The following is a 19,211-nucleotide window of genomic DNA, read 5'->3' on the forward strand; positions in this document are numbered from 1 at the left end:
CAGAGAGAGGGTTTGAGGGTGAAGTGAAGTTGTAAAGTTAGTGCTAAAATTTCTATTTCTGCCTGTTTAGTTAAATTGACAACTGGTACATGCAAAATTCATCAGCTTTGCAATCTACATGGCTCTCAATTCAGTGCATTATAACTGCAAATTTCAATTGGTGCTCCCATGAGGTAAATGAGCCCACTTTACTCTCCAGTCTAATCTGAGTCAAGGGGGGAAAACTGGCCAATTTATATTCTGAGACAGAAGAGTTAGCTGCAGGGCCACTGAATACTTAACTGTTGCGTTCTGAAGACAATTCCAAATTGAAGGTTTGAATGTTTTTTCAGAGAAAGAGAGGAAGAATAAAATTAATTTTCACAAAGCATTGTTAACCTCTGGCACTCTTACAAAATTTGTTAGGAGTTGTCTGGTCTTATAGATCAATCACAATGAGGGAGAGAGAGAGAGAGAGACCCCCACAGAGTGAGTTACTCCTCTGTGTCCGCTACACATTTGCTGAGGGAGCGCTAGCTCACTAGGGACAAATTAGCCACAAAGGACCACCGAGGCATCATGGGAAATTAATGATCAGGACCTCCAGGAAGTGAGCTAATGAGTCCTAGTGCTACATGCACATGTACACTATGAACCACACATATACACAGGATAAAAGATAGAGAAAGCAAGAGAAGGAGGGGGGTCCTGCACGGAGGAAATAGCCAATTGTGCAGCACCAGCAGCTAATAACACAAAGCTATCAATGTAACTTTGTCTGGATGAGTGAGAGCGCATACACACACACACTCTTAAGAGAATCAGATAATTAGAGAGGACCACCAGTGGCTTTCACCCGTGGAGGCGTAGTAATTACTGTCACTACACCCTCCCCTGGGGTGGTTGACAACAACCAGAGAATTAATACTTATCAACACATGCACACACACACCTCATATAGCCAAGTGTAGCTGAACTAAATGTGGATCTTGCAGATGACAGTCAAGGGGGCCCGTGTGGCTCCCCACTGTTTGATTACCTTGTGTGTTGGGTACCTGGACGTACCGTTTTACTATGTCATGTAGCCCTATTTGGAGCTATAAGGCAGAAAGAAAGTTCAGGAGGGAATGAAGTAGGAAGTTTGCTGGTTGAATTCTGTGAACCAGCTGGTCACAGGTAGGGCCTTCTTCACTGCTGGACACTGGAGTATCTATCAGCAAACCCCCAGCTGCTAGAGGTCTGACAGGACTAAGTTGTGTGTTGGAGCCAACTGGATGACTCATGTTTAAATAATTCTAGGCCTATAGTTCTTATAAGTCACTATTCAGCTCCAGTGAGAACAGTGACAGACTGTCTTCCCTCACCAGTCGGCGCACCTCACAAGGATTTAACTTTGTACTGCAGTATCATACATGACCACACCCTTGTCGACTGATTGGCCCAAAGTTTCCCCGGCACCGCCCTCAGCTCTGCGGATCAGCCCTTCCAGCGCTCCGCAGCTTGTTGCTGCCAAACCAGCTGGCAGTTTCAACAAATTACTGTACACTGGAGACTTTGACCCGTAAACTCAGGTTTAGTCTCTCTTTTTTAGTCTATTGTTTTTTAGGAAAGAGGTCTCAGTCCAAAACCATCATACGTAGCCTACCATGGAGAGACTCTCAAGAACCTCTCACTGTGGAAGTTGACACCTTTCACTCTGAAGCGGGTGATTTACCTTTTTTAGCCTCTTTAAATCACTCTACCTTTACACATCATGCAAAAAACATTTGATGAAGCAGATGACGTAGACGTTTGAGTTTGTTGATGAGTTGGTGAAGCTGCTGGGGAGAGTTGTTCAACGATCTCCTCTGTCGGGTCTCCTCACCTGATTCGCACCCCACTCCCAGCTGGTGCCGAGCCTCACCGCGGCCCTAGCGGCGGACAGGATGGGCTCCCTGATGTGGACCCCGGGAGCTGTTCCTGCTTGGAAAGCCACGATTTTCCTCTTGAACATAATCTCAGCTGCTGTAGCCAAAAGACACGTCGTGTATTGGAATTCTACAAACACAAGGTGAGAAAACACTGTGTGCTTAATGATGTTCCTGTTCGGGACAACAGCGCTCGTCCTCACAGCCAAATTAAGCTTTAATGTTAAGAACAGAATTTGGTTCATTTCATCCTGCTTTTCTGAGAACAAACGTAGCTAGTCTGAACTTGGGCTGCAATGCTACAACGACTACAATAATTCTTACTAAGTGAGTCATAGTTTGTTTAAAGAATCTGTGCTATGCGGCAGATCACGTCCTTGTGTGTTCAATTGAAGAGGGTTACCTAAAGCCTGCACTAACCCAAAAGCTATCACACAGGTATTTTAGGTAAGTTAAAAGGCCTGAACTCTGGGGATTCAGTGGAGCCCTGGGCTCATTTAACGACACAGTGGCCTGATCTCACCTTCTTCCAGCAGCTAGTTATCTTTGTCATAATGACTATTCTCTAACCCTGGCTTTCACCTGTCCACTGACTTTTGGAGTTGGTGATTATGCTACTTATAGAATGGCAGAAGTAAGGGTTTCTTCTTAAGTGTTTGTTCTGAATAGTGTCCCAGATAGCATTTCTGAGTACACAAGTGTATATTAAAGTCTAAAGTGCTGCTCTGCACAGGCAAATATGCTGTTGGGTAATGGGGAGGTGTTTGTGAGTGTGTGTAATGGGTTGATTGGGGCCATTAGCAAGGCAGAGTCAGGCTCACCTGCTGATCCAGGTGTTTCAGTCTGGCTAATTTTAGGGTTGAGGTAGAAGACCTGCAGGACCAATAGGGCTACTGCCCAAAGTAACTCCCATTCTCTCACCCGCTTATTTAAACACTATTGCCCTCTGTAAGACCTGAATCCCCAAACACTATTTCTGATGAATGACCTTTTTACTGCCATTGGCAGCAGAGACCACTTTGTAAGTCACAGTTTTGTCTTGTATTTTACATTTGTGGATGCACAAAATGTGACAGAAATATGGCTCCTGGGGCTAACAAAGGGCCTCTTTTGTCAAGTCTGCAGGACTCATCTTGCACTGGAGTCAGCTGAGGTTATATCCAGTGTGTCCAGGCGGGTAAAAACCCAGTCCTGTAATTGGGGTCTAATAGAAATGTGGTGGGGAGGAACACTGTGAGGATTAGGAAGCACCTTCTTGTTCCCCAGAGAATCAGGGATGAATGGTCACAGCCTGTGGCAGGGCCTCACAGCCGGCTGCAACACGACACAATCACAATGCCATCAGCATCACGGCAGAGGGTAACCCACTGTGGCAGAGAATCACTCTCATCAGCAACACCACCCAATCACAAAGCTATCAGCGGTGCCGTGATGCTGTACCCGGTCCAGAATCCCCTGGGTTTACTGCTAGGACTCTCTTTCGTTCCTCCTCTCCTCTGCTCCCCTCTCCTCACTCTTCATTACCTCCCTTCTTACATCCCACTCTCCTTCTCATTTTTTTGTCTGCGCCCCCCCCCTCCTCCTTGCTCCTTTTATCTCTCACGACTCCCTCCTGCCCAGTGATGGATATTGGCGGTGTGATTAGTTGAGCTTCAGTCATTTTCCCATACCATATTTTCTATTAGCTGCCAGCCAGCCAGCCAGGTCGTCCTGAGACCTATAAATGTAGCCTGGCGAGGGGAAAGGAGCACAGGGACAGGAGAGCGGTGCTTTTGTTGGCTTGGTGCTGCACTGCGGGGTCCAGGACTCCACTCGATGCTAATGGTACAGAAGGCTAGATAGCTAATCTAGGCTAATTTCTGCTCTTCTATTAACAATGGATCAGATCACTATATATAATGTGAAAGGACACACGCACGGTGATAAACCCATGGAGAATTAACTCTGCTGGGACTGTAAATAGGCAACGGTTTGCTAACAATGCAACATTACAACCTAATATTATAGATTTAAATAGCATATCTTTTTTTTTTTTATTGGAGCACACTGGCTGAACGTTGTTGATTTGGCCTTTTTCCGTTGGTTCAACCTTCTTTGTAAATGTTGGCTATGTAGCAAAAAAGTGTTGAACTGTTGAATGTTGAACTCATACTAAGTCTCTGACAGCTAAAAGCCATAGACTTGTGTGGACCAGTTTATTCATGCCTCTCTGATACTGGAAAAACAGCTAAAAGGGCGAGGTGGCAAGCGTTACAGACATTACATTAAAGACTCATCTCATATATGTATAACATAACTGTAGCTCCTGAGCATAAAGGCTCCTCTTAATATGGATGACAGAAAACATTCTCTGGCCATCACCTTTCCTTCGACATCTAGATTTATGGTTTTAATGAAGCAGGGGCAGTGAAGTGGAGACTTGTTGCTCTGTTCTTCTCTGGCTAATATGGCTGTAACAAAGGCTCAGCGAAACATTTTAACTGGCACACATTTAGCACCCTCCTGATTGAAAAATGGAGCTCTGAAATGAAAGTGATAGACCGACTGCCGGGTCAGCGTTGAACATCGTGGAGTCAGATACCCTGGCCTCTTTCATTGTGGGGCTCAAGTGGGTAGATTGCCCTCTTTTATGATTTTATGAACAGAGTTTACGATCGTTCTCGATTTTTATTACAATGTTTCTCTCAGAGCGACAGTTCCTTATTAGAGGAGAAATTATTTTTTACTTCCTGGAGCAGTTAAAGGTAAGTAAAAAATATTATAACCAGTGTGCTCTAAGCTCTAGTTTGTGTGTGTGTGTGTGTGTGTGTGTGTGTGTGTGTGTGTGTGTGTGTGTACACTCTCCCCTGAGTCGGAAGCTAGTTTATTGGTATATTAAGCCCCCTCTTCTCTGCCATGTGTGCTTTAAAACCTGTTGGACCAAATACATTGACCAGCCTATTTGCTGATACAACAGTGCCTGCTTCTTGTGCTACATTCATCCTCATAAATTCACTCAGGATCTGTCACAAAGTTTGCTCAAAGCGCCAAAACTTTTAGAATTGAATTACCTTCTCCTTTTTTTTTTTTTGGAAGAGATGGCTTAAAAGAGGCTTTTACCATCTACATCTTGGCTGCTCACACAACTGTAACAAGAATAAATGTCACAGTCACCCAAACCTGAACCTGAAATAAGCTACTCCATTTCCTTGTCCTCTGACTTACCCTTGTTCTGCACCTTTACTGTTGCTTTCCCTGTTATCCAACATGGCAGGTGGCAAACTTGTGATCCAGAGGAGCAGTTCCTCTGGATCACAAGCTCACAGCTCAAACTTTAGACTTTTCTGTCCTGCAATATGGCGGATTAGCTGGGTGTTAATTGGAGATAAGTGCTTTACCATTTACATAGAGATACACTGCACAATAGGAATATTATAACCAATTTCTCCTACCTGTGTCCTCTCTTGCTCACACTTGAACAACACCAGACCATTCCAGACCGCTCCGAACTCTCCCTCTCTCTCTTTTTCTTCCTGTCTGTACCTCTCTCCCCTCTTTTGCTTCGGGCGAACTCCAAGCCAGTGAAGCGTGTTTAAACGGTGCGTGAGGAGATGAATATTTGTATTGGTTTTCTGTATCTTTATTGAAAGCAGCCCTCATAAGTCTTCCGTGTAATATCTGCTCTGTTTATGCATCATTTCCCTTTGTGTGCACTCATGAATGATCAAGTTTAAATACCAAAGTAAATCACATTCTGCATACCATACCTTCTCACACACACACACATACATCAGACACACATGCAGTATACAGTAAAGCAAAAGCTATGTAGTCTGTGGAGATGATTGCACTTCTAGACTGAGTTCTTTTTTAATTATTTCTTTACTGGCCGGTCTGTCTGTGTCTCTTCCTCCTCTGGTGTGTGTGTGTGTGTGTGTGTGTGTGTGTGTGCGCGTGCATGCGTGCGCGCATGCAAATGAATATATTTCTCGCACTGCCTGCTATCTCACCTCTTTGTGTCTGTCTCTGTACTAATCTCTGTCTTCCCCTGGTAAATGATTAACACGGAGAACCTGGCTGAACTATAATCAACAAACCCACGGTGAGGTAATTACCACTTTATTCCCTGCCCTGCTAACAAAGCAATCTCCCCCCCCACCCCCCACCCCCCTTTCTCCCTGCTTCTGTCTCTCTCCTCATCTGTCATCTAGCTGTATCAATGTCTCTCTCTACTTTTTCTGTGTCAGTGCCTATTGTTTCACTCGCTGCAGCGCTAGTGATCTGTGTAGATCGAGAGATGTGTTTTGTGAGTGTGATTGTGCACCTTATCTGTCTTTGTAAATGTGCTTTGTCTGTTTGTTTGTGGTATTGGGTGTGTTATTTGGAGGTAAACTGCGGAGGAGTTAACTGTGTGTACACTTGAGCTTCTTCATCTCTGTCGGAAAACAATGCGAGGCAGTGATTTTAGTGATTTGTATGCTTGTGAATTGACATTTGGTGCCATTGTTGTCAGTTGAAGTTCATTTCAGTGGAACAATAGCTTTTGTGTGTGTGTGTGTGTGTGTGTGTGTGTGTGTGTGTGTACACTTTTGGAGCTGACCTGCTGGTTTGCGTATAATTGAACTCTTTCCTTGAGAAGAGATGGAGTGTGATAAATACATTTTCAGTTCTGGAAAAACAAAACCCAGAAATGCACCAGCATACCCAGCCCTATTAAAACACTAAGAGTTTAGATTCACCTGTGATCTTGCACATGATTCATGTTTTTTGAGACTTCTGTACTGCTCACAGCAGGTAGTGAAAGTGGCTTTGGCTGGAAAAATCCTCAATCCTCAATTCCGGCCAGCGGTGTGCGGCTGTGGGAACATTTACCAACCGCTGTGCAGGCCTCTTGTCTAAATAGGTCATTGTTTTGTTTCCACTCGTTAGTTGATTTTAGGTGTGACTAAAGTGTTGGAGGGAAACGGTGTGTTATTGCCTTTGGATGCCTGGTTTTTCAAAGGTGGGGCATGCAGATAGAGTATTGCACAAGCATGTATTTTGCTCTAAAGTGTCACGTGGCCTCATTCTGTGCAGTATTTGAAGTGAATCTTTACAGAAATAGGCACAGGCCCCCTTTTTTATGTGTATATCTTGTGTGAAATCAGTAATCCTCCGTTTTGCTGTTTAGTGTTATATCCAAGAATGAAACCAACTTAAAAGTTGCACAACAAAAATGATCTTTGCTGGTGAATTGAAAGAAGAGATACAAACACACACACACATGAAGACTCAAGCACACTGTGTTGAAAATGAGGTTTGGGCACAGGCCTAGCGGTGAGGACATCTGTATTAAAATGGATCAGATAGTCACAGTGCAGCTTGGAGCCGTCGGAGCAGGCATGGCGTACAAGCATGAAAGGACGGCCGCTCTCTCCTCCTGGTCAGGATATTTAGTCAATCGATACCAATTTAACACCAAGATATTATCGCTGGCTTGTCGCATTATCGCTGGGCTGCATATGGACCCATCTCTTTCCCAATTTTCTTCCCTACGCTGCCCTGTTTCTCTGTGTACACACATACATCAATATTAGGTTGCATTAAGCTGTAATAAGTTGTATTGTATGAATGTCTCCAAGTGGGGTGGAACAGCTGTGGAATAAAATGAGGTTCAATGTTGCCTGCTTCTCGGTTGGCATAGCACAGCCTGGCTTTGGCACAAAATGGCTTCGGTGCCATATGTGCGTGTAGAGGGTGGTTATGGTGGTTAAGGGCTGTTGGTGAGCACTGAGCGGGAGCGCATCCATTCATTCATGGCACACAATGAGCTGGCATTGTTGTAGGTGTCAAGCCAACTGTGTATTTCTTTGACATACAAAACAGCAATTAAATTGTGGCGTGAGAATATAGAAACTCCAAATGTGGGAAACACCATCAACTTAAGCTTGACCAAAACAACACAATCTGCTTGTTGTTTAGCCAATATGTGCGTTTTAGAATTTCTCACACATACACACACATACACGTGCACTCAGAAACAGGCAGACACACACATTCTCAAGTACATATAACCTTGCACAATGCTCTTCCACTCAGCTCAGAAATCCTGCCAAGAGGCAACCTGGGAATTCCCTCAGACAGAAATTGAATTAGTATTGACCCAGGCAGAGCAAAAGGCTGTAGCAGAAACCTGGATTATTGTACCATACAAGGTCCTTTACTGCCATGAGGACACTGAGACATGTTTGCCATCATACTCCGAATCTTCAAAGGTGCTTAAGGAGTGTGTTGTCATAAATGATGTTCACCAGTACAGTTGTTGCTCCTGTTATCTCTGAGAACATGAGAGCAAATTCCATGATTTCGTTTGTGAATATCCAATATTATAATGATAACTTAACATTGAATATTTTACTCAACAAACCTGATGAAACACGATGAAGACTGATATGAGTGTGTGATGATTTACTTTTGTTTTGGTCACTCCGTGAGTCCTGTTAGCAGCCAGGGCAATCTTGTGAATGTTCTGCACAAATCAATTTTATTCATTTTATTTTATTTTATATAAATATTTTTTTGCATCTGACCCTTGTAGCACATCTTGTGCAGAAGTTATATAGCCATTCAGTTTGGTAGGTCACAAGCCACAAATTTGGAGACACAATGCTAAAGTCACTGTCCATGTAAGTGACATACTTTTTTGTTAAATATGCATATCTGTTAGCCTTAAATTATGTTTTATGATACTTTATCTAGACATGACAAGGAGACATTTAGATAAAAATACTTGAAGAGGTGTGTGTGTGTGTGTGTGTGTGTGTGTGTGTGTGTGTGTTTAGCTGGTGATACGCTTATATATTCATATATTATTTATTTATATATAATTCTGATAAGCACCTTCTCTTAGTTGTAAGAAAGAGAGCTTTAAGTCTCACTTTGTGTCAGAAATATCCCTAGTTCCTTAAAAAAAAAACAAAAAAAAAAAACAGCTAAGATCCTGTGCTTTGTGATATTCAGAGGAGATAGATCACATGACAAATGCTGCATAGATATTTTGAATCTGCTATATGATTTTTGGGAGACTTTTCCATGGCGAAACAAAAATATAAAAAAAAATATTATTTTGGCATTGCCTCCCAGAAGTATGGCAGCACAGCCTCCTTTGCAGCCTCCAGTGAAGTGAAACACACATGTTTCTTTTTGGGCTGGCATACCCCCCCCCCCACACACACACACCACCTATGAATATACACACTCCCTCTCTGCTTCCCTTTTCCCGTCAGCCCCGGGAGATTGTAAAAACATTAGACCTGCAGTGGAGGGATGGAGAATGCGTTAAGGAGAGGATGGTAGGGAAAGAGTCAACAGATTTCAACTCCCAAAACAGCTAGGGAAGGCCCCCAGGGATGGAGGGATGAGGAGAGAGGGAAGAAAGGATGTCAGCAGGTATTACTATCACTGTCATAACTAGGTGTGAGGAATAACCCCCCCCCCCGAAAGGGGGCATGTACACACGCGCACGCTATGGCGCTAACGCTAACGCAGGCTTGTATACAGGTGTGGTACAGACACACACATACCAATAGTACCATCGCCCTGCTTGCATACGCACTAGCATACGGCTGCTCGGACTCTGAGCAGAGCCCCAGTAGGAATCGCAACCCATTTAGAACAGGCAATGCTTTCTGGTTTGTGTCAGTGTGTGTGTGTTGACATAAGCATACTGTGTAGGCATGTTGTAAACTGCATAAAACTGGGTAAAAAAGGGACAAAATATGAATGGAATGTAGTATCATATGCTTATTCAAACATGCCTGCACTCAGATGTTTGAGGCTTACAGTAAGATGATGAGATATGGTTTTGGTAGAGTGTGTGTGTGTGTGCGCGCCAGCATATTTGGATGTGTTATTTTTGTCGCAATAACCAGTACCACATGTTTTTCGGGTGTGCAGTAATGCACAGCTTGATCCTTGTCTCCTGGTACTCTTGACTGCTATTTTTTCTCTCTGCTTCCTTGTTCTTTTTTCTGCCCTTCCTCTACTTTTCCAATCAAATCTTTTATTTATGAGTTTGAGGGAATGTGGACTTTTTTTCAGAATTGGTTCTTTCATCAACCTGCATTTGTGCAACTAGATGAGTTGGATCTGTTCACCCTATACTATACTTATCCACTCTTAATTGCAGTATGATGCATATGTTATTGCTGACATGTTAATATGCAGAGTACATTAATTACTGGACATACTGTACAAACCGTAAACCTCCCTTCCCCTGACGTTAAGTTGACTACACAATATATTTGTCAATCAATTTTTAAATAGTTTTTTTATTTTATGTAAACTGTAATTTTTTAATGAATTGCTCTCACTATCCAAAAGTATGTTTTGTTATATTCATCAGAAATGATCAGATGGTTGTAATTCACAGTCTAAAAGCAGCCTGAGAGAGCAGTGGTGGTATTTCTGTGCTGAATGGAAGAGGGGAAATAGCCCTGTCCCAAATCTCCATAGCTATGGCCTTGTAGCAGGAGAACTCATGAATCTCATTGCTCTCCCATTCAGCTGGAAATGGAGTTCTTGTACGCTTCTCAAAACACTGGAGCAGACGCTCCGTGTTTATGATTTTGGAATTAATCTATATGTTCTCCTAAAAAAATACACCAAGTGACAAATGACTGGTCATGAAAGTCAGAAAATTCCTTACTCATTTCAGTTTTTACATTTAAGAAGAATCCCTGATGGATTTCGTTTCAGAATGGAATATTGTTGTGAGCAGTATTGCATCATCAAAGGCGGATGCTTAACAAGTGGGTTTTGATGGTATTTGCTTACTTTGCAGCTGACTTACAGTGGATTACTTATTATTAAGAAAAAACACTCACCCACACTGTACCTCGTGTGTGTTAATCTTGTAATTTTGGGTCATTGTGGTTCATTACTTAAAGTAGCGACCAGTCATCTTTAATCCCAAATTAATCAGTTAATCCCCATCCAGTGTCAGGTCGTTGTTAGCACTGTGTGAGACTGCCGCCTGCACCTCTCCTGTTTACCCTCGCCACTTCCTTCCCCTATGCTCCTAAATCCAACCCCCCTCTTTCCCGCTTATTGTGTCTAAACCCTTCATCAGTGTTGTGGAACTTAAATGGCCTTTCTAAGAAATTCAGGGGCATCCGGCCTTGAGGCAGAGAATGGCATCCTGTTATATCTGCCCAAATGCTGAAAGCATGAATTTTAATTCACATGCGGTAAAGCAGTGGATAAGCTAATATACTTGAGTCGAATATACTGTTTTGAGTTTATAAATAAACACACATTCAGTAGCCTGTTATTTTCAATATTTTTTTTAGTCTCTTTTGATGCTATTAGAGATCAGTGTTAATGTCCTGCCTCTGGTATGAATATGTGTTCATGTGCGAGAGGGCGGGGCTAGTGGGTGGCTGTGCGTGACTAGAACAAGACAAAGCTGGCTGCCTTGAGGGGGAATAAGGGGCTACCTTCCATACCCCCGATGCACAGAGCGATATGAATCTTAACTGTTGTGACGGAGAAAGATGCAGAGAGAGAAGCATAGATCGGCTGCGAGGGTAGGGTGAGGGAAGGGGCCAGTTAGACTCCTGGGATTCCAAAGCAGTGACCGTGAAAGTGCTTAGATAAACAGAGAGAAAGACGAGGGAGTGGGGGGGTTGAAGAGGCAATGGAGGGAAGAGAGGATGAGAAGGTGTAGGCATGCTGACAGCGGAAGGAAATGAGGGCTGCGAAGATGGGGTGAAAGAAAGCAGATGGAAGTGAAACAGAGTATAGAAGTTTTAAAATAAGTTCACCACGAGTCAGAGGGACTGAAAGGGGCCAGCTTACTCTATTTACTCCTTAACTCTTGTGCCTCTCCAGTCCTTTTCTCTCTGTCTTCTCCGACCCTCTCCTTCCCTTTGTTTAAATAATTCAGGCCTGTTGGCTGTATTAGGGCAGGTTTCCTTGACATGTCTTAACTATATGTGTGTGTGTGTGTGTGTGTGTGTGTGTGTGTGTGTGTGTCTGACTGACTGAAGGACAACTGTAGCCCTCCAACTAGCCATTCCTCCGCTAACAACCACCAAATAATCAGACACAGAGGGAAAGCGAGAGAGAATGCACACCTGGGATGAATAGTCAATGATGCCTGTCCAGCATTGACCTTCTCATCATAGAGAGAGACAAAAACAGAGTACAAGAATGTGAATAAGAGTGTCTTCGGCATCAGAAGTGTGACCCACTTAGTAAATGATGGATTCTCAAAGCCAAGTCTGATTTATTGGCTGTGTATTTGCTTTGCGAGCGCCCTTTTCACTATTGTGAAGAGTGTATTTGAGTAAATGTGTGTGTCTCTCTGTGTGTGTTTTTAAGGGGTGTTGCTCGCATGTCCTCCTTAACCCACTTACACAGGTGGGCCTTGCTGAAAGACCTAAGACACAGATAAGTGTAGTTAAGTATAGTTAATATTATAGATGAGGGTGTACAGCGTATACGGTTACGGACTCTGTAAAAAAAAAAGAAGCGATAAGAACATAGAATAACTATGTAAGTGTTGTTATTAAAAACTGTTCATTATGTGATGTGAAAGACGACATCATCTCATGGAAAAAGGACTTTACTGAAACATTATATTTACAAATATTGCTAGAAAGATGGGGCATATTTGGTTGAATGCCAGTTTGCAACTTTTGTTGTCTATAAAAAAGGTCTGGCAATTGGAGTATGAGTTAAAAGCAACTGAAAGCTCCAGTTGTCAAATAATCTTTGTCCAACATTGTACAAAATTGTAATTTGAAGTGGAAACAAAAGCTCTTAAATTCATGACAACATAAAGATGCAGACAAAGACGGACAAGCTCAACTGAAAAGAGCACCAGAGATGACAAGTTGAAACTAAGCAACTTAGGGTTGCAACTAACAATTATTGTTTTATCTGAATAACATCCTCAATACCAAAGCTATTATGTGTAATAATATTATATAATTATAAGTTTTAGAAGCTGTAACCAGATCATTTCTGGCACAAAAAAAAAGATTTATTTTTCTGTTGACAAACTAATTGTTTCACCTTTAAACCAACAGGTATGTGATGTAGATGTATAAAGCAGGTTGACAAATACTTGTCCTTGTATTTTATTGCATTTTGAATATAATTTCCTAAATATTGCCCAGTTGCCCCTTGGCCATACATCACCCACCACATTGGCATGAACCCAATATGTTATTTATTCAGAGTTAACAGAATTTGTCTACACCCTCTCTTTAGCTAGACTTATCTGCTTTGGAACTGCATGCAAAGCAGAAGGCCCCAAACTGCAAAGTTAGTACATAAACATGAGAGAAATGATGTTGACACAGTGGATCAGCACAGCTGCCACTTTGTAGGAATACACTTTGATAGATTTCATAAATAGTGTGAATCATCGCTTTTTGTGCCCACCCATCATAGCTGTCACTGTCCTCGTCCGCCCGCCGTCCATCCTGTCTCTGAGCGGTGAGGTACTGTAGCTATATTCAGGTTTATGTATCTGAGTCTGGCACCTGTACAAATCAGCCCTGTATTTACACTGCAGCTCCATTTAGACTGCAGAAACATGGAGAGCACTCATTACTCTGAGGTTTAGGCTGTCCGACAGAGGGATGCAGGAAAAAAGACGAATGGAGCGAAGGATGGATGGGTGGGGCACTGACTTGGCTCCAATCCCAGTGCCGGATTGGTTGTTGTCCTGGCAACGGCACGTCTGACCTTATTTACCCCCATACACGCCCCTTGCCGTACGCGCGCTCCACTCTCACTCGTGCACATCTTTTTTGCCGCACACTTCTCCCCGTCACTCTTCTCAGTGTGGGATCTAAAACTCTTCGTCTTGTGCTCTTTTCTCCTCAAACTCCTCTTACTAGTGTGGCCACATTCACGCAGAGCAGGTGAGAGAGTCAAGTTGGGCTACTCTTTTCAGCTGCTGGTGGGCACAGTGAGGCAACATTTCGGCATGCAGTGTTTTGGTCAAACAGTGAAAATATAAACGACCCATAGACTGCAGGACTGTACTCGTGTCCATTTATGTTGTGGACAGTAATTTCATACCTCCTAGAAAAGTCAATGGAAAAGCTTATTTTAGCATCAGACTAGACCACACATGGAGAGCAGTGCCTATGCATGACAGAGCTCTGCCATAAAGGGGGATGATGGTTTCTGCAGACCTGCTGCCGTATCAAAATGGTTCCGATGGATTGGTTTCCATGCTGATGGGTCCTGTGGGCCTGGATCATGCAATTTTCCTCACCTCTTATGGTCGTAGCTGTACATCCTGTTGTGCTGCTGAGTCCCACAAAATGGACACACATACACACACAGAGGAGGACCTATGCCATAACAGGCAGAAAATAGGGTCTGTCTTTACCTGAGGCTAAGAATCCTTTTAGGGCCTGAAGCAGCAGGTGTGTGTGTTTATGTGTGTATATCTGAGTGTTTTATCTGTGTCTGTAAATTGAGAGGGAATGTGGGTCCATGAGGCTGCTGCTGATCCACGTAGTTTGAATGCCCTGTGCCTGGTGGTCATTCAATGGAGCCTGCAGGGCAAGAAAGGTGCAACCAATCACTTCATCTGGGTTATGCATTGCACAAACACCCATACAGCCATAGTCACCAGCACTTATGCACCAAATTCATATCGACATATGAAGCTTTGCAATGTGTGTGTGCACTCGTATTTGTATCATTCTATCCTTATAAGGACAGAAGCATTAGGTTTGTCAGATGGCGCAGAGATGGTAAGCCACCCAGATGCATATTAATACAATGTGTGTGCTCAGACCTTGCATGTAAGGAAAAACAACAGGCTTAAGTAGATGGAGACAGAAGAGGGGGAAAGGAAGGAAAAAAGTTCACATACCATCCACATTTGGCGATTAGGAGTCATAGAAAAGAAAGCAAAAAGTTTGATGTAGATGAGAGATACACTTCCTGCGGACCTTGAAGGAAGCACACACACTCACATAGGTATGCCAAACAGGAAAGAGAAGATAAGAGCCATAGCTTGTTCCCCTTAAGTCCCTCTTTCCTCTCTGTGAAGAGACGGCTGATCACCGTCATTGGACACAGTTTGATGACACTGAGAATCTAAAGAGGGAGGGAGAGAGTATTGTGGGTATGAGGTTGACGGGGATGATAAAGGGATTTTTCGGCCAGCTGGCCAGGCGGGGTGGTGGGGGGCCCCAGATGGTCAGAGGTGGGGGGTGAAGTCCTTGTTTGTGCGTGCTGAGGGGAATAAGCACCAGGTTAGACACAACATTGGTGTTTGGGCCCTGGACACGGCAGGGCTTTGTGTGGGCGTGGAGGGGGGCACAGCTAAAAGAGGGGAAGCGGGGCGTTGTCCTGATTCTGCTCCATTTTACATACAAGATTGAGTAGGAGTGGGGAACAACAAGGTTTGAGCCACGCAAATTCTTAGAAATGGTGCAGTATCAAGCAGATGAACTCTCTCTTTCCCTCTCATTCTCTGACTCAGGGGCGTAGCACTACAGTTGTATGATTCCCTTTCTTCTTCCCTCTGAAGATGGGGTAGCCTGTGGAGCAGGAGGTCACTGAAGTTTTGGAGACCTCAATAAAATAAGGTTCTCTTTCTTTAGTTCTGCATTGTTCCCTCTTTCCTCCTGGACTGTCTTTGGGCTCTTTTTGTCCCAAACTTCTCTCATGCTTTCCACCAATTATTCCCCATACTACACTGCTGTTTTTCCCATGAAAGGCTTCCAAAGGCTGGTTTATTCACCTGCCCAGCATAATTTTTTTTAAATTTCTAAACGAAACTGTTTGGTGTTGCCTTAAGTTTTTTTTTGTCTAACTCAAGAGACTTATTTGTACCATCAACTCCGGCCTCACAACTGACTGCAAACTGCAGTTTATGGAAGAGTTTATACTCTGGCAGAGCAGAGTTGTATAAAATGTCATGGTCCGACAAAGCTTACAGTATATGACTCCGCTTCTCCCTCCCCTTAAAGGTAAGCAGTGGCAAGGCAGTTTGCAGTATTTGTAAAGAAATTCACCAGAGATAACCTTAATATGAAAGCTCTGCACAGGTTTATGTCGCCTCAGCATGCAAATCCACTGATCACAGCTATTCATTTTCAATGAAGAGATTTTGGTCTGAATATTGGCTGTTAAAAAATGCTGGTGTGGCCGAGCCACTATGATGGCTTGTTGGATTAACCAAACAACTGTGACACCCAGAATACTAAGGCAATCGGTATGTCAAAGTTGATGTTGTTTTATTCATTGAGATTGATGACTCACTTGACAGCTACTCATCTGTCATCATGCGGTAAACCCCACCCTTCTGGTACATCAAAAAAAAACTTAAATAAGCAACACCATTTCAAGTCGTTCAAGATCCTCCCATACCACTAGAAGTGTTGCTGTAGCACCCACCATAGAGGCTGAAACAGTCTCATGCTATGCCCGCCAAGGCACAGTGACCACAGCGCGCTGTGCCCAGTCAGCATAGTGACCAGAGTTAGCGATCACCCTGCAGTGAATGACCACGGAAGAACTGAGACTCCACCAAGCATTTCGGACTACAAGGAACTGACACACTTTTACTGTGGGCTGGTTAGTGTACCATCACATGCATGAAAGTGTTTATTGAGACTACCATATCTACAGTATACATTTTCTGAATTCATTTGGGATGCATAGTACAGTGTAAGCATGTTATTAACATTTTCATTGTAGTAGAATATTCTTACCCCCTATGTTTACATGCAGTACTTGCGTTAAGTGCCCAAGTGTATTCAGTATGCATAGTATGCAACTGCTGTGCGTGATCGAGTATCTGTTCTGTATTCCTGAAGCCGTGTTGTGGGATTGTTGCTTCTTTAATTATTCTCTCATATTAAAGGATCAAAGGTCTCTGCCACAATCAACCTCCTGCATTTCATTATAAATGCGCGCACACACACTCATTCACACACATATATATATTCTTGTGCACACACATTAACGTGGACACACATTGGGAGGACTTCAGTTATGTTCAATTTTTGAATTTGGAATGTGATTTCCCGTAATTATAAAAAGGATAAATGTTAGCCTTTTCAAGTTTTCTCACTGAAGAACCCAGCATGTTATTTTTGATTCAGCTCCTCTGTGGGATTTTTCTTTATCAACCAAGAGCTTGCACCAGTCCTCAGAAGGGTGTCACTGAACACCCTCTGGCATGAGGGATAGAGCATGTTTTATTCTGGTGAAGTGCTTTCATGTCTTTGTGGCTTGTGTGTGTATGCCTGGCGTGTGTGAACATGTGTTTGTGTGTGTGGATTCATGCCCACATGTGCTTAAATGGACATGAGTGTGTGTTCTCTTCTGTGTCTTTGCCCTCTCCCCTCTGCTCCAGCATGGGGCCAAAACAATCCTCTTGTGCACTTCCAGGAGATTCTCCTGCTGATAGGTTGCTCCAGCACTCTGTTCTTTGACACCCACAGCTCCCATGATGCCCCAGTGCTGTCACCACTCTGCTGCATGGTGGCTGGCAGGAGGGGAGAATGCTGAGTGTAATTAGGGCGTACCCAAGCCTACCAGGGCCTCAGAGAGGGAAAGGGAGGAAGGAAGGGAAGAGGATAGAAAGAGGGCTGACAGTTTGACATCAGTAGAGCACACCATCTCTGTAATTGCTGGCGTGCATATGGCGTAGGCCGAGGTTGGAGGGAGGAAGAAGGGGGATAATGTAGGATAGAGAGGAGTCAGAAATAGGAGGGAGAATACGGGGAGATGCAGCCTCTGAAGCAATAGATTGGGGATGAGTGCATGTCATCCAAAGTTGGGAGAGATGAGGGAGGGGACTGAGGAGAGGAAAGGGGTGGGGAGGATTGCAAATTTGGGGGTGGGCAGCGTGAAAACAGAACCTTAGCAGTGCAGAGGAAGCTTGAGGTGAATGACATGTAAAGCAGGGGGTGCAGCATGTTGACACAGCACAAGTCTATTATTACATACACATGCCCATACACACACACACACAACTGCGTACACACTTCCACAGCTGGTGTACCTAAGTAAACATTTCATCCTCAGAGAAGCCTCAAAAAGCCCCACAGGTAGCACGAAGGGGGGGGGGTCTACACTAGCTTATGTGCTTTTGTGTTCTCTTAACCAGACAATTGAGTGCCTTTGTTCGGCTGTAATTAGCACACACAGGTAATAGAGCTATCAGACGTGGCCACACACATTCACAGAAGGGGTATTGATCAGGGGAGTGTGTGTGTGTCCTGAGCGAGGGATCCTGATCGATTGTGTCCTGTCCCGTTGATAGATTGCCAATTCTGTGGGCTAGCCGTTGAACAGGAAGCAACTTTGGTGAGACCAGCCTCCGGAGTCTCACCTGCATCCCCACGACACACACACTTTTCCTGCTTTTCTGCTCTATTATCTCACTCAGAAATACACCATTCCACCCTGCATTCAGGTTCAAAGTGAACAGCACATGGATTTCTATTTCAGTTTTATAGTCGGGCCATATGGCTCCCTCCTCTCTGATCGTCTCTTGTCATTTCTCCCCTCATTGCTCTATCCATCTTTGGTACCCTCTGCAGATTTGCTGTACCATCTCAGTCTCCTGCTTCCTGTCCATGCCTATGTGCTTCATTTCAGTTTTTTGTCACTTCTGTCTCTTCCTCTCTGCACGTTTATTCTTCCTCTCTTTTATTTTTTTGGTCTCTTCTCTGTCCGCCTACTTAACTTGAGACTACTCCGCTGTCCACCACCATCCTCCCCTCCCCATTCCACGCACTCCTTGCCTCCTATGTTCCCCTTCACCGACTCCCAGCACTCCCTTCCTCTCTCCTCCGCTCTGTCACCCCTCTATAAAGACTCCCACTGATGGACCTGAACCTTCTGCCCAAGCCACATTCTGCCCCTTATTCTTTTCTCCTGCACTCCATGCGAAGAGGAGACCAATTAAAGTCCGTCTCCTTTCTTTCTTCCACTCCGTTGTTCTCCTCTCTGTGTGTCTGCACTCAGACTCTCTGGGGTCACTAATTAAAACACTTTACTTTCTTTTATCTTTACTCCACTTTTTTTCAGCTGTTCACCAAACTTTCCTCTTCTTTTGCTATTCTTATTCATTTTTTTTGTTCCATCTCTCTGCTATAACCTGCCTCAACAGCTCTCTTTTCATCAGTCTCTTTCTGTCTTCCTTTGGCCCCTGTCTCATGTCACTCCATCACTCACATCGCTTCCATCCGTTTGTCATTCTTTTCTTTCCTCATTTATTGTCTCCTACTTTGTCTTTTCATGCTGTTATGATTCATATAAAGTCTTGTGATTTCTCCTTACTTTGTCCCACATCTACTTCACTGAATCTCTCTC

The 19,211-nt window shown here is 43.7% G+C and overlaps 1 protein-coding gene across 1 annotated transcript in view; it reads left to right on the forward strand.

Moving 5' to 3' along the window:
- Window positions 1-1,484: 1,484 nt before the first annotated feature.
- si:dkey-246i14.3 (ephrin-A4) overlaps window positions 1,485-19,211 on the forward strand; it is a 29,661-nt gene continuing 11,934 nt past the window's right edge. Inside the window, exon 1 of the mRNA XM_038711408.1 lies at window positions 1,485-2,029. Coding sequence (XP_038567336.1) covers window positions 1,905-2,029 — 125 coding nt within the window. The 5' untranslated portion in view covers window positions 1,485-1,904. The remainder of the gene's footprint in view (window positions 2,030-19,211) is intronic.

This window comes from Micropterus salmoides, unplaced genomic scaffold (genome assembly GCF_014851395.1).
Source record: "Micropterus salmoides isolate LMB-PRFRI ecotype aquatic unplaced genomic scaffold, ASM1485139v1 Ms_hic_scaffold_11, whole genome shotgun sequence".
Taxonomy (NCBI): Eukaryota; Metazoa; Chordata; class Actinopteri; order Centrarchiformes; family Centrarchidae; genus Micropterus; species Micropterus salmoides.